The 19,343-nt window shown below is 48.7% G+C and overlaps 1 protein-coding gene across 8 annotated transcripts in view; it reads left to right on the top strand.

The window, feature by feature from the left end:
- The window catches only part of CASP14 (caspase 14), a 105,656-nt gene that overhangs the window by 58,115 nt on the left and 28,198 nt on the right, over window positions 1-19,343 (top strand). For 7 of the 8 annotated variants that reach the window (XM_029606923.1, XM_029606924.1, XM_029606922.1 and 4 more), the window contains 3 exons: window positions 350-683; window positions 7,835-7,981; window positions 13,762-13,908. In XM_029606923.1, the coding sequence (XP_029462783.1) occupies window positions 513-683; window positions 7,835-7,981; window positions 13,762-13,908 (465 nt within the window). In that variant the 5' untranslated portion in view covers window positions 350-512. The remainder of the gene's footprint in view (window positions 1-349; window positions 684-7,834; window positions 7,982-13,761; window positions 13,909-19,343) is intronic. The other variant, XM_029606929.1, reaches the window with a different exon arrangement.

The raw sequence follows: 19,343 nt of genomic DNA, 5'->3' as shown, positions 1-19,343 counted from the left end.
ACCTAGCTAGAATGAGCTCTAAATAGACTGAGGAGGCTCACAAGGCAACACCTGAGCAAGAATTCCCACACATGTTCAATGTTGCTGGATGACATGACCCACGTTATGGCTAATTCATCCCGCTGTCTATGGAGAACACCATTTACGGTAAGCAAACTTGTTTTACCATTTTTTTTTCTTTTGGATAATAAATGTAATAACACATGACCTGTATATATTAAACAAAATATGTGTGCAGGAAGTGCATTTAGATTTGAATTTATTTCAAAGTTTCCATTTCGAGATCAAATGAAATATTGTTATATTGGAACCCTGATCTCTTTATTTATTTTTATATATAACTCTTTAGATTGAAGCCTGTGCATTATCCCTGGTCCTAGCTAAGGTGTCACATGTGCTTGCAGCCGCTGGTGTTTGGAAACCTTTCTGGTCATTTTTAGAGTTACATCCAGACCCGAGAAGGACTTGTGGGAAAGGAAGAGAGCTGTGCAGGCTGTGACCCTGGAGTCAAGATGGGTGGCATTGAGGAGATGGATGCAGCACAACTGTGCCCGTCACATGGCCTACCCTTAAAGTATTTCTGTGAGACAGATCGGCTTGGGGTCTGCGCAGAATGCATAGCTGGTGGGCTCCACCGACAGCACCCATATTTGAACATGGAAGAAGCTTGCAAGAAGCGCAAGGTGAGTTTTATACAAGCATACTGGACTCTAAGCTCCCGATACGTGCCGTGGAACTCTCCTTTACATACCTGTTATGTTTACAGCCACTTCTCCAGGATGCATTGGGTAGGACACTTTTTTTTTTTTCTTTTCACCTGGCAAATTCCTCTTACTCCCTTAAGTTTCCAGTTTAAATAGGAACCAGGTTCTTCTGGGACTATGGTGCCATAAGCCTTCATTCACAACGGCTTGAGTTTAATTTCCCCATTTCTAACTCTCTCCTTCTCATTCAGCTATTGCAATGAGAGTTCTTGTCCTGGGCTGCAGGCTGTGGCATCCTCTGAAGCCTGATGTACATAAATCCTGCGTCTGGATGCTAGATGTCGCTGTTGCACAGTGGCTTGGGTTCAATCCCCAAGGACTGTGAAACTGCATCTGAAGCATCTCTGGTTCCAGTTAGGTGCAAGGGGGAGGGTTGGTACATGTTTCTTTTTAACTTCTATGTATGTTCCACTTTTGTTTACCTTTCTCTTTTTTCATAGTTGTTTTCCCTTGTTAACAATTTTCATTGTTATTAATGTTAAATGTATTTGACAAAGGTAACTTTTTTTCCTGCATCTTCTGTTTAATGTAAACCGGTATGATTTGTATATTATACAAGAATGTCGGTATATAAAAAGTAAAAATAAATAAATAAAATGAATGTTTGCAATGCTTGAAAGTCTTTTAAAAGGGAGATTGTTGATTTTATGATGATAGCTAATTACAGTTGAGCAAGCTGAAGTACCAGAGAATAAACACCAATGCACTAATGTGTGAAAATGCATGTTGTTTAGCACTGGCCCCTTATTTCCAATTCCCTGTACGTACCAGGATCAGTCCAGACGGTGGGTTATGTCCCCCGTGCAGCAGATGGAGTCAGATCAGAGCTCGAGAGTGTCACCTCATAGGCTAGCGCACCCTCTGCTGGAGCTCAGTATCTTTCTGACTCCAGCAGATGCGAGTTGGGGAATTCAGTGCTTCCCCAGTGTGACAGGTTTTTGGTTTATTTTCATTCTATCAACAGTTCTTCCTGTCATTTTGTTGGTTCTTTAACAATTTGGATCAAGTTTGAAGAAAAAAAAAAAAAAAAAAAAAAGTAGTTTAATTTCTGAGGAGGCGTGCTTTCCTCTGCTCTGCCTCCTTCTGCGCTTTCCTCTCTATACGTCGGGGTAAGTGTGGTGTTTTTTCTGTATTATTTTTTTATCTTTTCAGCTGTTTGCTTTTTCGGTCGGCTTTGCCGGCCACTGGGCACTTCGGTCCCGCGGCCCGGCAAGATTTCTCGCGGGCCTGGGCGCGCCGGCAGGGGATTTCCCACCGGCGCAGGTGGACTCCTAGTCGGGTAGAGAGAGGCCTTTTGGCCCCCCCGTGGTGCGATTTTGTTTTCGGCCCCCCCCGAGGCATTGCTTTTTCGCCGGCACGGCTATGCCGCGATTCTCACGTTGTGAGTCCTGCGGAGACCCGGGGTCTCGCTTTTCGCGGGAGGGACTCTGCCCTCGATGCCTTCCCGATGGGGACGGTGAGGCGCACACTTCGGGGGCGTTTCCGACGCCATCCTCGCCCCAGCCCGGGAAGCGTGGGCCGGCCACCTCTTCGCCGAGGGCGGGAAGGGCGGCCATTTTAGATGAGGTTCCGTGCGCTGCCATTTCGCCAGAGGATGAGGACGCAGTTAAGGGGCCCCCTCGCCTACACCGATGCCCCGAAGAAGGACGGCCTGCTCAGCTGCATCAGGGGGACCCGGCTGCTGCTGCTGCGCCTCCCGGTATGCCGTTTTTTTCTCCGGATTTTATTTTAAAAATGCACACTGCATATTTGCAGGGCCTGGCAGATCCGGGAGGTGCTTCAGCTGGTCCTACGGTGCCCAAGGTTCCTAAGCTTGCGCTCGCCCCTCCAGGGTCCCTGCCTCCGGCTGGGGCAGTTCCCGGGACCTCGGCCTTGCCATCTCAGCCACGGCTGGTAGGAGCGGCTTCCCCGTCGGGGTTTGACCCCTCGGATCCCTCGGACCCTTCACTCCCGGAGGGACAGACGGAGGGCGACGATCCTCGCGCCTTGCGAATTTTTCATAAGGAAGAGCTGGAGGATCTACTTCGGCAGACCCTGCAGGAGCTGGATCTGGATCCCCCACCGGACCCCCCGGCACCGGTGGCTCCGGCGATCGCGACGTCATCAAAGAAGGGGGACCCAGTGCTGGCCGCTCTCAGACCTCGGGCAAAGGCTTTCCCAGTACATGAGTCTTTCCTGCAGCTCCTCACAGGGGAATGGGACGTCCCTGAGGCGTCGTTGAAGGTTTCCCGGGCCATGGAAAAATTATATCCCTTGCCGGAGGATTTCTTGGATTTCATTTGCTTTCCGAAAGTGGACTCGGCGGTCTCAGCGGTGACGAAAAGGACGACGATTCCCGTCACGGGCGGAACGGCCCTACGGGACACGCAAGACCGCAAGCTGGAGACGTTTCTCAAGAGGGTGTTTGAAGTTTCGGCCTTGGGTATGCGGGCCGTCATGTGTACTTCTTTGACTCAGAGGGCTAGCCTTCTCTGGGTCCAGCGGCTCTTGACGTCCCAGCAGTTGCCTCCGGAGGAAGCCGCCCAGGCTGACAGCCTGGAGTCTGCTGTTGCTTACGGGGCGGATGCCCTGTATGATCTGTTCCGGGTACTGGCTCGATCCATGGTTTCAGTGGTGGCGGCTCGGAGACTCCTCTGGCTGCGTAATTGGTCTGCGGACGCCTCGTCCAAATCGAGCCTGGGATCCCTCCCCTTTAGGGGAAAGTTCCTATTTGGAAATGATCTCGATGAAATCATCAAGTCGCTGGGGGAGAACTCGGTACATCGCCTGCCGGAAGACAGACAGCGTCCTTACCGGGCGTTTGCTTCTACTAGAACCAGGGCTAGAGCACAGCGGCGTTACAGGTCGTACCGACAGCCTGGTTCTCGCGCAGCTCCCAGTAGATCGCAGCCTTGGTCCCGTTCCTTTCGCGGGCGGCGTCCCGCGAGAGAGGCCTCGGGACAGGGGAATACCTCCACCAAGCCTTCCCAATGATGCCAGAACGACCCACTCCTCCAGTCCGCCCATCGGGGGCAGGCTCACGGCATTCTTCGAGGAGTGGGTAAGGATAACCTCAGACCAGTGGGTGCTGGACACCATACAACACGGTTATGCCTTGGAGTTTGTCCGTCCTCCAAGAGACAGGTTCATCTTCTCTCCCTGCGGCTCCGATCTCAAGCGGATGGCGGTTCAACAGACGTTGGACCGGCTCCAGGACATCGAGGCTATTGTTCCCGTTCCCTCCGCCGAGGTGGGCTCGGGCCATTATTCCATCTACTTCGTAGTTCCCAAAAAGGACGATTCGTTCAGACCCATACTGGACTTAAAGGAAGTAAACCGCTCACTACGGGTCAGTCGGTTCCGCATGGAGACGTTGCGGTCGGTAATTGCACCAGCCCACCAGGGGGAGTTCCTGGCTTCCCTGGATCTGACAGAGGCGTATCTACACATCCCTATACGTCCGGACCACAGACGATATCTCCGCTTCAAAGTTCTGGATCAGCATTTTCAATTCCGGGCTCTACCCTTCGGTCTCGCGACGGCTCCACGAACTTTCACCAAGATCATGGTGGTGGTGGCGGCGGCCCTTCGACGGGAGGGGATATTAGTACATCCCTACCTGGACGACTGGCTGGTGCGGGCAAAGTCTTTCTCGCATGGACAGGCTTCGGTGTCCAGGGTTTTGGAGATGCTCCGCTCTCTCGGCTGGGTGGTGAATCTGGCCAAGAGTTCCCTAGTTCCCTCCCAGCGCTTGGATTTTCTGGGGGCGACCTTCGACACGCAACAGGGCATGGTCTTCCTACGGGCGGACAAGGCCCTCTCCTTGAGGGAGCACATCAGACACTTCGCGTCTTTGACGGAACCCACCGCTTGGAATTATCTACAGCTTCTGAGAGTGATGGCATCCACCATAGACATGGTTCCGTGGGCATTTGCACACCTACGCCCGCTTCAGGCGTCCCTGCTCTCTCGTTGGAAACCGGTGTCACAGGAGTATCAAGTGATTCTGCCTCTTCCTCAGTCGGCTCGCGACAGCCTAGAGTGGTGGCTGGTCCCGGCTCACCTGGCTCGCAGCGTTTCTCTGGAAGTTCCATCTTGGGTGGTGGTGACCACCGACGCCAGCCTCATGGGGTGGGGCGCTGTCTGCGAGCGCAGCGCCATACAGGGGACATGGTCTCCGGTGGAGGCGACGTGGCCGATCAATCGTCTGGAGACCAGGGCAGTGCGCCTCGCGCTGCAACGTTTCCTTCCCCTGCTTCGGAACCGGGAGGTACGGATTCTCTCGGACAACGCGACTACTGTGGCTTACATCAATCGTCAAGGAGGAACGAGGAGCGCTCAGGTTTCAGCCGAAACCACGCCCCTGATGGCATGGGCGGAACTTCACCTGGTTCGGCTCGCGGCCTCTCACATTGCCGGCGTGGACAACATTCAGGCAGATTACCTGAGTCGGCAAAGGCTGGATCCCGGCGAGTGGTCTCTCTCCGACGAGGCGATGGCTCTCCTGGTTCGTCGCTGGGGAACCCCTCGCCTGGACTTGATGGCGACTGCGCTCAACGCCAAGGCCCCGCGCTTCTTCAGTCGCAGAAGGGAGCGGGGGGCAGAGGGGGTGGACGCTCTCGCTCTGCCGTGGCCAGAAGGTCAGCTGCTCTATGTTTTTCCTCCCTGGCCTTTGGTGGGGAAAATACTTCGCAGAATAGAGAATCACAGCGGTCCCGTGATTCTCGTGGCGCCGGAGTGGCTGCATCGGCCGTGGTTTGCAGACCTGCTGCACATGTCGGTGGACGGGCCGATCTGGCTGAGTCATCTTCCCCGGCTCCTGCAACAGGGACCGGTATTTTTCGAGCAGGCGGCACTCTTTTGTCTTGCGGCCTGGCTTTTGAACGGCGCCGCCTCCGCCGCAGAGGCTATCCAGAAGCGGTAATCTCCACGATGCTCAGGGCACGCAAGCCTTCCACTTCCGTTGCCTACGTTCGCGTATGGAAGGTTTTCGAGTCTTGGTGTATCGACCATGGAGCCCGGCCCACGGAGGCGACGGTCCCACTGATCCTTCAATTCTTGCAGGATGGGCTGGATAAGGGACTGGCGTATAATTCTCTCCGAGTGCAAGTCGCGGCTCTGAATGTCCTGGTACAGACAACAGTCTCTCTGCCTCTCCAGCCGGATATCGCACGTTTCCTGAAGGGGGTTCGACATTTACGGCCACCGGTCAGGGATCCCTGTCCGTCGTGGAGTCTCAACCTGGTTCTTCGAGCTCTGGCGGGCGCGCCTTTCGAGCCTCTACATGGCGCTTCACTGAAGGACCTCACTATGAAGACCGTTTTTCTGGTAGCGATCTGCTCTGCCCGCCACATTTCGGAACTGCAGGCGCTCTCCTGCAGAGATCCTTACCTCCGCATTTCGGAAGCGGGGATCTCGCTTCGTACGGTACCATCTTTCCTTCCGAAGGTGGTTTCTTCCTTCCACATGAATCAGACGGTGGAGCTCCCGGCGTTCTCTCCCGCGGATTCGAAGTCTCTTCGTCATTTGGACGTCAAGCGGGTGCTTCTCCACTACCTAGAGGTTACCAATGACTTCCGGGTTTCCGATCACCTGTTTGTGCTCTGGTCGGGACCTAAAAAGGGCTCCGCCGCGTCGAAGACGACCATCGCCCGCTGGATCAAGGATGCCATTTCGGCGTCTTACATTGGGTCCGGTCGGGATCCGCCTAGGGGCGTCAGGGCTCATTCTACACGCTCTCAAGCTGCGTCTTGGGCGGAGTCTCGTGCGGTCTCTCCACAGGAGATCTGCCGGGCGGCGACGTGGAAGTCACTGCATACCTTCGCTAGGCATTATCGGCTACACCTGCCGCCTTCGGCTTCTGAGCACTTTGGCGATCAGGTTATCCGAGCAGGGCTCTCAGGGGCCCACCCGGTTTAGGGAAGCTTTGGTACATCCCACCGTCTGGACTGATCCTGGTACGTACAGGGAAAAGAAAATTATTCCTTACCTGCTAATTTTCGTTCCTGTAGTACCATGGATCAGTCCAGACGCCCACCACTTTGGGACTGGGAGCCTCTGCTCAGCCTTGTATCTGTAGCTGTCTCTTCTATATTCTTGCTATGGGGGTTGGTACAGCTCCTCACAAGTTTGACTGTTACGACCTAGTTCTGGGTCGTCCCTGTTCCTGTTCTTGGTGGTTTATTACGCCAGGTTGTTTGATCCAAATTGTTTTATGTTTCTTGCTCGTTTTTGGGCTTTGTTATTCATGATACTGAGCTCCAGCAGAGGGTGCGCTGGTAGATGAGGTGACACTCTCGAGCTCTGATCTGACTCCATCTGCTGGACGGGGGACATAACCCACCGTCTGGACTGATCCATGGTACTACAGGAACGAAAATTAGCAGGTAAGGAATAATTTTCTTTTGGACCTAGTCACCAATAATGCATGTTTTCTGCATTAAAACAGTAACGTACCTTTGCGAATAGGAGTGCAACTGACTTATCCCAAGATCTCATGCAGAGTCCTTGTTAAAACAAAATAAATTATATTTAATCTGCCAGCCTGGAGACTCCTGTAGTGGGCCTGGGTTCTATTCCCAGGTCAGTTCTTCCACTCACCGGGTCAGCTGATAGGATATGCTATGGAGGAAGTATTCACAACCCTCTGTTTGGGGGAGGAGAGTGAGTCCCAGTCATTGCACAGCGACAACACTTTAGTGGTTGGATTTAGAGCCCATAATTGCAGGGTTCCAGAAGGAGTCCTGCTGCTGCAGTATCCAGGCTGAGGAAGCTGGGCAAGGATATAGAAGGGAAAAATCCTTAGATATTTGCGAATGAAGGCTTATGGTGCTGAATCCCAGTCCTGGTTTCAGTTGAGCTGGAAGCCCAAAGGAGCAGGAGGAAACTGCCATACCCGAAAAATGAACACACACACATATATATATTGAGAGAGAGAGAGCCTTTCACTAGCGTTACCATCCTCAGTTTTTTTCAGTCAGTCAGCTTCTAAAACTTTCCAGTTTATAATTTCTTAACATGTATACATGTTTTAATATAATTCCTTATTTTGAATTTGATTTACTGTGTTTTGTTTTTTTGTGTGAATTCAGCGGCAGGAGCAATGTTTCATACCCCTGCAGCGCTCCCGCTCCATGCCCCCTTCACGCAGTATCGATCACCTCACCTCTGGCATACCCTCTTGCTCCCTGGAGCAATCGGAAAGACAAGTGGAGATGAGGGAGAAGCACAGAACCGAAGTGAGTGTCTGTTTGTTTGCTTTTGGGTTTTCATAGTATTTTAGCAGTGCTGCACAATAATTAACTACAGAATATGACAACAAATAAGGATCTTATGTCTGCCCAATGTGCTTCCTTTTGCAAATGACATATAAACCATAAATTGATCTCGAGCTTTCTCTTTACTTCTTCACAACTAAGGATCCTCTATGCTTATCCCATGCTTTTTTAAACTCCATTACTATTTTGCCTCCTCTATCTTCTCCGTAAGGCTGATCCATGCTTCTATCTACTTTGTTAAAAAAAAAAATATATATATTGATGTTACTCCTGAGTGTATATCTCCTTTTGAGCCTCATTCCTCTTGGTCTAGAACTTCCTTTCCACTAAAAAATGTTTGCCATTTGCACATTATTTATACCGTTCAGGTATTTGAATGTGCTTATCATATCCTCTTTCTGGCATCCATTTTAGGGTATACATATTTTATTCGTGGGGGAATTGTATACAAAACATTTGAAAATGCTGTATAAAAAATTAAAATTCTTCACAAAATATTTTACAATTGTTATGCATACTAAATTTATTAATATAATACAGTATAATTACCATAACTAATTTAAACTTCAAACAGAAAAATGTTCTTACTAAGATGTAAAATTTTTTAAGTTTGTAGTGCAGAATGTTCTCAGGTGTACAGTAATAATGCACCATAACTTGGGCACCTGGTCTACTGCGATTCCGCAGCTATGTTACTGAACATACCCAGGTTAGTCCAGACAAGTGGGTTTTACATCCCTACCAGCAGTTGGAGGCACAGAATAAAAACTTTGAGGGCACTGCTACATTAACGAGAGTGCCACCTGCAGTCCCTCCGAATTTCTCTGTCTCCAGCAGATGGTAGAGGTGCAAACCTGCAGTTCTGATTGAAAGTTGAGACTTGGAGATTTAATAAGTTTTGGATCAGCTCCCCATTGTGCTAGGTTCCTTTGTGGGCCATCCCTCGGGATGAGCCAGGCAATCGGGGGGGGGTTGAATACTCCTGGCTGTTGTGGCCTACTACCTCTGGGGACCTTGATAGCCAGGGGACTGGCTCACTCTGGGTATCCCAAAGCCCCTCCTATCCGCCGCTGTCTCTATTCAAGGAAGTATCCCTTTTTGTTCTTTTGCATTGTTTATATTAGTTTAAAAAAAAAAAGAAGAAAGAAAGAGAGAAGAATTGGCTGAGGAGAGAGACAGGAGAATCTGTCTGAGGTATAGTGCCGGGACTGTTGACCAGCGGGAGCTGCCGGATTCGGCAGGAGGGTAAGGGCGAGGAGTGTTGTGTGTTGATTTTGTTTTTATGGCGGTGAATTCTTTGTGTGCTGCGCTTGTTGCACAGCATTCAGGCTCCACCATTTTTTCCCATGTGCTGCTTGTGTCGGTGTATTTTCGTGGGGCTCGGCAGTCACATGGTGTGGCCTTCTCAGTGGTGTGCTCGGCCCATGTGGCGACCGCAGGCCTCATGGCAGAAAAACTGTGCATGGAGGCTTGCAGGGCCTGCGGGCTCCAGTCTGCCCGATTGAATACCCACTCCCTCTGCACAGGTTGTGCTTCAGGAGAGGAGGGATCTTCCACTAAGGATCCAAAGGCCAGGAGGGCCTTCCAGTCCATGGGGGCCACGGCAGTCACCAAGAGGGGATCTCCATTCCTTCTGCACCTGCTGGGGATCGCAGCCAGGGGACCCTGGTCTACGGGAATCCGGTGACTCAACTCCTTCACTCTCTCCTCTATGGTGCAGGGGTGGATTTGGAGACCAGTCTCCTTGAGCAGGGGTATGAAGATCCGGAGGGGTTTTCCCACAATTTGTCCTGCTGATGCACAAGGCTTTCCTGGCTAGGAAGGGTGCAGGAGAGAGAGACAACCAGGATAGCTTCAGCAGGCTATTTTGGGCACGTGCTTAAGTGACTGGGGTTGCGTGGCACTTGTACGGAGGATGAGCCCAGGGACCTGAATGACTCTGAGTTGCAGGAGGATACCTTGTTTCCGCAGGGAACGGACTTGGATGTGAATCCGGATGGGGTCAGATCCCAGATCCAGATGTAAGTAAGGAGGATCCGGAGCTCAATGAGGGGTCTAAGACTGAGGGGGATGACCCTCGGGTAATCCGTCTGTTTAAGAAGGAGGAGCTTCGACTCCTTATTCTTTAGGTGTTGGAAGACTTGGGGATGAAGCGGACTCAGGAAGAGTCAGATTATTGTTTAATGTAAACCGAGGTGATGTATTTTTTTTACGTACCGTGGTATATAAAAATCACGAAATAAATAAATAAATAAATAATGAAGGTGTTAATCCGGTCCTTGATGAGCTTCGGGGTCTGCCTAGTGCCTTTCTTACCTAAAAAGATTCAGAAGCTGATTAGCCAGGAGTGGGATTTCCTGGAAGCGGACTTGAAGGTCAGTAGGGCGATGGCAAAACTTTATCCCTTGATGGAAGAGCATTTGGATCACCTGAAGTTCCCTGTATGTACCAGATCAGTCCAGACTCCTGGGTTATGCCTCCGCACCAGCAGATGGAGATAGAGCAAAACTTGACAGGCTCTGCCATAAATACCAGCGTGCCACCCACAGCCTGCCAGTATTACTCTTGTCTCCAGCAGATGGTTCGGGTTAATCTCCCACAGTCTGAATCGATTTAAAAAAAAAAAAAAGAGAAAAGGGGTTTTTAGTTTAGTTAGGTTTGTTTCTGTGGATTGTTCATTCGATTAAGTTTAAAAAAAAAAAAAATCTACACTTCAGGAGAAGCCATTGATATAGCCGGTCCTTCGCTTCCAGGGGGTTGTCAGGTCCTGAGGGGACCATCCCCCCTGGTCGAGCATTTGCTGGGGCTAAGGGTTGAGGACCCTGTGTTAGTGTTCAGCCCAGCTGGACCGCTTCAGGACCCGACGAGGGACAGCTCCAGGTACAAAAAAAAAAAGATGGAGAGGTTTTTTTATTTTAGTTGGGCCGCAGCTCTCTCCTCTCAGTGCGACGGCGGTCATCCTCGGTGTCCTTTTTCCTCCCTTCTCCCCTTCTTCGCCGCAGTTTGTGTGCGAGTGTGTTTCGTGGTGCCGAGTATGCCACGCGGTGTGGCTTTCTCAGCTTGCAGCGCGGATGGCGCGCGCCTCTCCCGGGACGGGCTATGCTCAGCCTGCATCCCGGGAGGCGAGGGTAGCTCGGTTTCACTTTGGGGGTGGTCATGAGGCAGTTTTAAAAATCGGGGGAAAGTTGGTGGTTTTGCCACCGGCTCCTTTCGCGGCGCCGCTGACATCTGACCCCAGGGATTTCCCACCCTCGCTCTCCCCACAGCGACCGACCCCACGGCCTGTTTCTCCAGCGGGGGCATCGGGGGGGAGGGCAGGGGTGGGCACAGACACAGATTCGGAGGGGTACGATACGTCTTTTTCTTCTGGATTTATATTGGCCATGGATAGGGCTTTTCAGGCCCACAAGAGACACTCCTCCCAGTCGGGGGGCTCTGAGGGGCCACTCCCCGCAGACAAGCCTCACTCTTGGTCGGGGAGCTCGGAGGGGCGGTCCAAATCTAAACGCCCTTTGAGAGCCCTCCCGCCTAGAGTGGACACGGAGTCCTCCCCCGACTCCTCGGATCAGGAACTTCCTGAGGAGCCCTCCACGCCCCCGAGGGGGGCTGAGGGAGATGGCACGCCGATGCAGGGAGCGGCAAGGCAGAGCCAGGCCTCGGAGGGGGACGACCCGAGGGTAATCCACCTTTTTAGAAGGGATGAGCTGGCTCCGCTGATCCCCGCCATCCTGGAGGAGTTAGGGATCGAGTTATGTCTTCTGCAGTATCCGCCAGGCAGTTGCTTTGGCTCCGTCGTTGGGTGGCGGATGCTTCCTCTAAGTCACGGCTGGGTTCTTTTCCATTCAAGGGAAAATTGTTGTTTGGAGACGAGCTGGATCAGCTTATCAAGGACTTAGGAGATAACAAGGTTTATAAGTTACCTGAAGATAAAGCCCCGACAGTCTCGATCCTTCGGGAATTCCAGGGGTCGGTTCCGGGGTCAGCGCCGGTTCCATATGGGGAGGAGTGGTTCCCTTCCTCAGAGACAGCAAGCGTCGAGGGCGCAATCTTGGACTCCTTCCTTTCATGGCCAGCGACCTCAGCGGTCAGGATCTTCACAGACCTTTACCCCCAACAAAACTACACAATGAAGGTGCGCAGACCCATTCCTCCATTCCGTGCATCGGGGGTCGATTGGCCCTGTTTCGGGAGGAATGGGTCAAGATAACTTCAGACCAGTGGGTCCTCGACATGGTAAATCACTGTTACGTGTTGGATTTTGCTCGTCTGCTCCGGGATCTTTTTCTGGCGTCGCCATGCGGTCCTCTGGAAAAACAGTTGGTTATTGCTCAAACGTTGGACCGGTTGAGGACGCTGGGGGCGGTGATCCCAGTTCCGCCGACCGAACATCGGACTGGCCGGTATTCCAGACGCAGTTTATTTTTTCCAGAACCTCCCAGATTTGAATTGAGCAGCTGTGGTAATAGAATCCACTCTTAAGAGGGCTAAGAGGCAAAAGACTCATTCCTCAATACCCCTGGGGAAGGAATCTCACCTTGGAAACTCTTGGCAGAAAAGCGTTTCAGGAAGGTATGCTAAATGCCCGCATATCCTCCAACCAGCTTGTATGAGCCAGTACATGTGGGACCTGCTGAAGCACATGCAAAGGGTAGCCGAACAGCTTCCTCAGAAGCAGCAAGAAGCCCTCCAGTCACTGCTGGACAAGAGAATGGAGTGTGGAAAATACATGGTCCGCTCAACCTTTTATGTTTTTGAAATAACATCAAGAGTCTCTGCTGTGGGGATTGGTGCCCACAGACCTGCCTGACTGTCAGGGTAGTGAAAAATCACTCAGTGCTTAGACATCCATAAGGTCCTTAGATATTTGAAGGTTACTAATCCATTCTGGATGTCTGATAGGTGTTTGTCTTTTTGGAGCACCACGTAAAGGTGAGGCAGTTTCTAAAGCTTCTTTGGCAAGATGGATTAAAGAAACTATTGCCTTAGTTTACTTATTGAAAAGTCATCATGCTCCAGAAGACCTTCGGGTCCACTTAACAAGAGCTTATGCTTCTTCTTGGGTAGAGTATTCAGCTCTGGTTCCAGAGGATATTCGCAAGGCCACCACCTGGTCATCTTTGCATATGTTCACTAAACTTTACAGACTGAATATTTTGTCCAAAGGAAAGGATACAACCTCTGACATGAATTAGTCTTGGGTTCTTCCCACATGACTGGACTGGTGATAAGTAAGGAGAAATTTAGTTACCTGGTGATTTCCTTTCCTTGAATCCTGCTACACCAGTCCAGGGACCTGCACTGTCTTTGGGATGGTGTTCCTTGGTCTACAGAGATTATTTGTTCTGCTTTAGAGCACTACTAGTATTTCACTTGTTCTTTTAGCTTTTTCATTTCTTGTTCATCCTCTTAACCAAAATAATTTGGATGAATAGTTTCTTATATGGGGATCCTTCTTTAGTGGTGGTCATGTAATTTAAAGGTTATTTAAGAATTTGAGTCAGCAGCTTTTTTTATTTATTTACCTTCCAGGGCTTTGACATAAGAATACTGGCTTTTGCTATAACTGTAGCATGGTAACTACTGTTGATAATGTCACAGAAAAAAGTGTGGTTTTTTTGTCTCGGCCTATAGGGGGAGTAAATCCGTGCAGCAGCATTCGAGGAAAGGAAATTCTCAGGTAAGTCAATTTCTCTATATTGCTGATCATGCGTCCTCATACTTTTTGCTATCTTGGCTCCCAGGTGTATGACATGTCTGGGGATCGCCTGGCCCTCACAATGTGTGTAACTTCAGGGAGGAGTGGAGCTGAAGCAGACATTTTAGCTCTCAACAAGCTATTCTTTCACTTGGGATTTGTCAACAAGATCATCCGGAATCCCACAGGAGAGGTAAAGCTATTGAGCATCAATATGTATTTATTATGTAATGTACATATAAACTGTTCTGTTTCAAGAGGGATGTGAGATGGACACAGAAGACTCCTGAACAGTTTGGGATATGAGATCAAGTAGGATCTATAGAGACGAGAGAAAAGTGTAGAAGGGTACTGGAAGAGAGACTACAGAGGAGAACTAATAGAAGAAAGATTGCACATAGAGAGGATAATTGAGGAAGAGAAAAGTAGAGGGACAGTGGGGAGGGGGACATGGCAGAGAGAGTCTGCCAACAGAGGTGGTAGTAACCAAAACCATAACAGAATTCAGACGTGCTTGAAAGAGAGACTTGGTGGTAGAGACAAATCAATGAAAGGAATAATATGTAAAAGTGCTTATGCTTTCATAAAACAATATAAAATGTTAAAAAGAGTAAAAGACTGAACCCTTAAATATCTAAAATATTTTTAAATTGTTAAAAAAAAAATCACAGTGGGTTGGCCCGTTTGCTCAGCAGCAGTGCTATGTGCTGCTCTGTGGAAGATCCCCGAGTCGATCCTCAAGTTGGGATTTCTGCACACCAGATTGGTTGGAGATGCGAGGGCAGCCTTCACCCCTGGTGATGAGAACATTGCTAAGGGTGACGCTTGCTGGCTGGATTTAGAGCCCATGACACAGGAGTTCAAAAGGAGCCCTGGTGTAAGCCTCCCACATCAGGACAGTTGCTGCAGTGACCAGAATAGGAAGGGAGAGTCTATTAAAATGGGGAAGAAATCCCCAGGTAGTTTTGCTTGAAGGCTCATAACGCCAAAATCCCAGCAGTGGTTCTGATTGAGTTGGAAGGGAAAAGGAGAAAAGAGGAACTACCAGGCCATACTTTTTTTTTTTTTTTTTTTTTAAACTACATATCCGCTCACAAACAACTGGTTGAACACATGAATATTAAAAGATTAAGAGGCTAATAGGCAATGCCATTTGGCTAACTTACAGGCCGATTCTGTAAAAAGTGCGGGAGAGCAGGCGCTCCGTGTTGAGCGACACTCTCCCGACGCGTGCCCAGGCACCTCTCCTGGGCGCGCGATTCTCTATTTAGGTTAGGTGTCGTCGGTCAGCGGGTTAGAAAAGCGGAAGCTCAGTTTTGCTGGCATCCGTTTTCCTAACCTGTGGCTGTCAGCGGGTTCAGAAACCGATGCCAGTAAAATTGAGCATCGGTTGTCAGACCCGCTGACAGCCACCTCATGCTCATGCCGCTGAATATCCTGGCCAAGTTAGCTTGTAAATTTTTCTGGCTAAAAATATTAAATATTTTTGTCCTTTAATGTTCATGTGTTCAGCCAGCTGTGAGTTGATATGCTACTGTTTTTTTGTTTTTGGGGTTTTTTTTACACATTTCTTTCGTCACTTTAACTCTACCACTGCTCACCTCACCTGTACTTCTGAACTGCAATAAGTATTTATGATATGAAGTATGTTTAACTGTTCTATTTCAGGGGTGTGTGAGATGGGTACAAAATCCTGAGCAGTGTGGGGAATGAGGGGTAAAATTGTGCTGTGCTGATTTCTGTGGGTGATTTGCCTCTGTGTTTTTTCAGCTGAATAAAACAAGCAAACCAGTCAGAATATCACAGTTATGAGAGTCAGCAATAGTACAAGTTAAAGTATTTTTACTATTAAGACTTTCTTGAAGATCTACTACACTGCCAGACAAGTTTTTATGGCTTAATCACACAGCTGCCTTTTACATCTTCATCAGCATTTTTTATCCCTTTGAAAAACTGTTTCAGTATCTCTTTTGAGAGAGTCACTGGCATGGCAAAACAGAGGTCCTTCGTTTGAGTTCATAACAGGAGTTTATAACACAGCCTTATTGAAGTTGTAAACACTGTGGAGTTTATTATGCTGCCATATATTTAGTCATAACATTGTTCTCTCGTCTCTATAGATCCTGTTTGATGTTCTTATATGTAATAGACTGGCAGGATAGGAACATTTATTAACTAGTTTCTTACCACTCATATTAAGACCACTTTAAAATAAGAAATATGTTGTCATAACTTATATTGTTATGTGGAAGCAAGACCAATATACTGCAGGTTGTAGGAAAGGATTGATTTTAAGTTTTTCTTTGAAAACTTTTTGGATGAATAGTTCTCACATTTTCCTGTGTAAGTTTTGAACTTTCTGTCATTCACTTGTCAGTTTCTTTTCTGACTCAAAATTATTATAAATAATTTATTGAGCTGACGATTCTGTCATGATCATTTTCAGTTATGATTGAGCCTTTTTTACTCCTGTGGACTATTAATGTGCTCATTTTGCTTTTGTGGAGTTTTTTCCCCATAAAATAACTATATTGTTTTAAAGACATTATATCGTGTTCAGCCATCCCCACTATTTGTATATATTTATGGACTTTTCCTCCAGGAATTTCTCCAAACCCTTTTAATCCAAACTATGCTAGATTCCTTGACCATCCTTTAACAAATTCCATAGCTTGGTTGCGTATTGAGAGAAAAAATACCTTCTTTGATTTGTCTTAAATCTATCTATTAGTCTTAGTATTATTTGAAAGGGTAAATAATCATCCGTATTTACCTGTTATCACCCTACCTTTGATTTTATAAACCTCTGTCACATACTGTCTGTCGCCTCTTTTCCAAGCTGAAGAGCCCTAAACTATTTAGAGTCGTTCCATCCTCTTTACTGTTTTTGTTGGTTCTTCTCTGTACCTTTTCCAGTTTTGCTTTATCTTTTTTGAGATGGGATAATCAGGACTGCACACAGTACTCAAGGTGTAGTTGTACCATGGATCAATACAGAGGCATTATGATAAGCTCCGTTTTCTCCATGGACAAATAGGATATCATCATGTGGATGATATCATTGCAGGTACCATTTACAGAGACTGTGTTAACATTGGCTGAAAAAGTATTAAAAGTTTTTTCCACACGTGCTGTAGGCATTGCACAGGCAGCTAGGGGCGAGGACTGCTAAGGTCTCTTTTCTTCTGTGGACCAAATTTGATGTGTCCTGCTCATAACTGCCCCTACATCCACTCACTTGTTAAACCCCCTATATTTTTATATGTTCCCTATCTTTCTTTCTTTCCTACTTTTGCTATCTCTCTTTGATGAAAATACATTTAAAAAAATAAAACTATTTTTCCAGTATTTTCTTTTATCTGGCAGAAGACCAAGTTTGCTTACCGTAAATGGGGTTCTCTGTAGACAAGAGGATGAATTAGCCTTGATGTGGATGACATCATCCAGCGGTGCTGAATGAACTCCTTGCTCTGAGTTCATTAAAACCTTTGCTTCACTAAGCATGTGTGAGAGTTCCTGCACGAGTGCTGTCTCATAAGCCCCTCAGTCTATTGTAGAGCTTAGCTTTTAGCTAGGTAGTCGACTCTCCAGGAAGGCGGGAGGGTATGAAACATGGCTAATTCATCCTACTGTCTGTGGAGAACCCTGTTTAAAGTAAGCAAGCTTGCTTTCTCTATCAACAAGCAGAACTAAATTAGCCATGATACATGGTGAGTCCCAAGCTTAGGGTTATACTGCAGAACACTCACTGAGAGAGTAACCCAGCTCCCCTATGAAGAGTGGACTAGTAGGTGAATAGATTGGACAGGCAGTTTTGCATAAAGTTGCTGTCTCCCTTTGAAAGACTGTCCAGACACTAATGGGACATGAAGGTGTGCACAAACAACCAAGTCTCAGCTTTGCAGATGTTCTCTATGGAAACTGTTCTAAAGCTAAAGCCCATTTACTGCCTAATGTATGAAGGGCTTTCTCTCCCTGCGTGTGTGTGTTTTGGAAATAACGTCAGCTAGACAATGGCCTAATTGATGTGGCATGTAGATTCAACATTCAGAAGGCACTTAGGATGGTACTACATACTCATCCAATTATGAAAAAAAAAACTGCAGATAAAGTGAGTAACAGACCAGAGCTTGTAACTTGTTCATCCTTGATGCTGAGGGGATTGCTACTAAAAATACCACTTTCCAGGTGAGGAACTTCAGCAGCATAGAGTCTAAAGGCTGAAATGGATCCTTACTATGTAAGGATGACCTTGAGATCCCTTGGAATTACAGGCTTTGATACTTGGAGCTTCGTATGCCATACACCCTTTCATGAATTTTGAGACCAATAAATGACAGAGATGACAGGTAGATGGGTCCAGCAATGCTGTCACCACATGAGAAATCTCTTCTACTTAAAAGCATATGACGTCTTGGTTGATGGTTTCCTTGCAGAAATCAAGATTTCTTTCACCTCTTTGGGGTAGTGCCCACAGAGAGATTACTGAGCACTCAGTCTCCGTGTCAGCAGCAGGGGTGGATTGGCCTATCGGGGCTTCGGGCATGCCCCGGTGGGCCAGTCCAGTGAATCTCGTGGTTAGTGTTGGTCGCAGCAGCCCCCATGCCTGCAAGGCTGCTGTGACTAACACTGGGTCCCCAGTCGCGTTTCTTTTACAAGAGTTTCCTTCAGGGGCATCGTTAGCCCCATCGGTGCCCCGAGTCCAGGGCCGGTGGAAGGCCTGGGCCTAGGGCGCTGAGTATTAGGGGGCGCCGTGAGCATTGGTATCCCGAGGGGAGCCAGTGCCCTCGGGCGCAAGGAGGCTCATGCGGCCGCCAGTGGCCCTCATCCCACTGGTGGCTGATCAGCGACACGCATATAGCAGGCAGATCGGCAGGGCCGTGGTGGAGCTCACGTCACCACGGCCCGAAGAAAAAGATCGTGTTTAAATGCGTTGATGCTCCTCCTTCCTGCCTGCTCAGCCCCGGAAGAAAACGTTGCCAGAGCTGCGCGGGCAGGAAGGAGGAGGAGCATCAGCGCGTGCAGAAGAGGAGCAGCGCTTACGGGCCGCCGCGAATCCCAAGTTGCAGCAGCCCGAGAAGAGGAAGAGGCCTGGTAGCAGGGCCACTGCGACCCGAGAAGATCAGGGCCGCTGCAGAGCCCATCCTGCGGCGACCCGCGAAGAGGAGGCCCAGAGGTGAGAGAGAGGCTGAGGGTCTGTAGAGGGTGTATGTGTGCGTGTATGAGATGAGTTGAGAGATTGTGTGTGAGAGTGAGGACCTGAATCTTTGCAGAGACAGCATGTGAGACCAAATATACACAATACCAGGTACTGTTGTTGATTACTGTAATGTTCTATATATTGGCCGCCCAGTTAATACATTGCAAGTGTTACAACTGTTGAAGAATTCAGCAGCACGGCTGATATCTGGTGCTCAATGAGAGAGCACATCTCTCCATTGCTGTATCAGCTGCACTGGCTCCCAATTCAGTCTAGAATGTTATATAAAATTGCAGTGTTTGCACACAAGCAATTGGCAGTAGGTTCCCATCCATGGCTAATTGCCTTTCTGTGGACTTACAATCCTACATAGGCATTACACTCCTCACAGAGAGGACTTCTGGAAATGCTGACAATTTGTCAGGTTC

This window comes from Rhinatrema bivittatum, chromosome 6 (genome assembly GCF_901001135.1).
Source record: "Rhinatrema bivittatum chromosome 6, aRhiBiv1.1, whole genome shotgun sequence".
Classification (NCBI taxonomy): domain Eukaryota; kingdom Metazoa; phylum Chordata; class Amphibia; order Gymnophiona; family Rhinatrematidae; genus Rhinatrema; species Rhinatrema bivittatum.
This window is presented reverse-complemented; position numbering and strand designations above follow the sequence as displayed.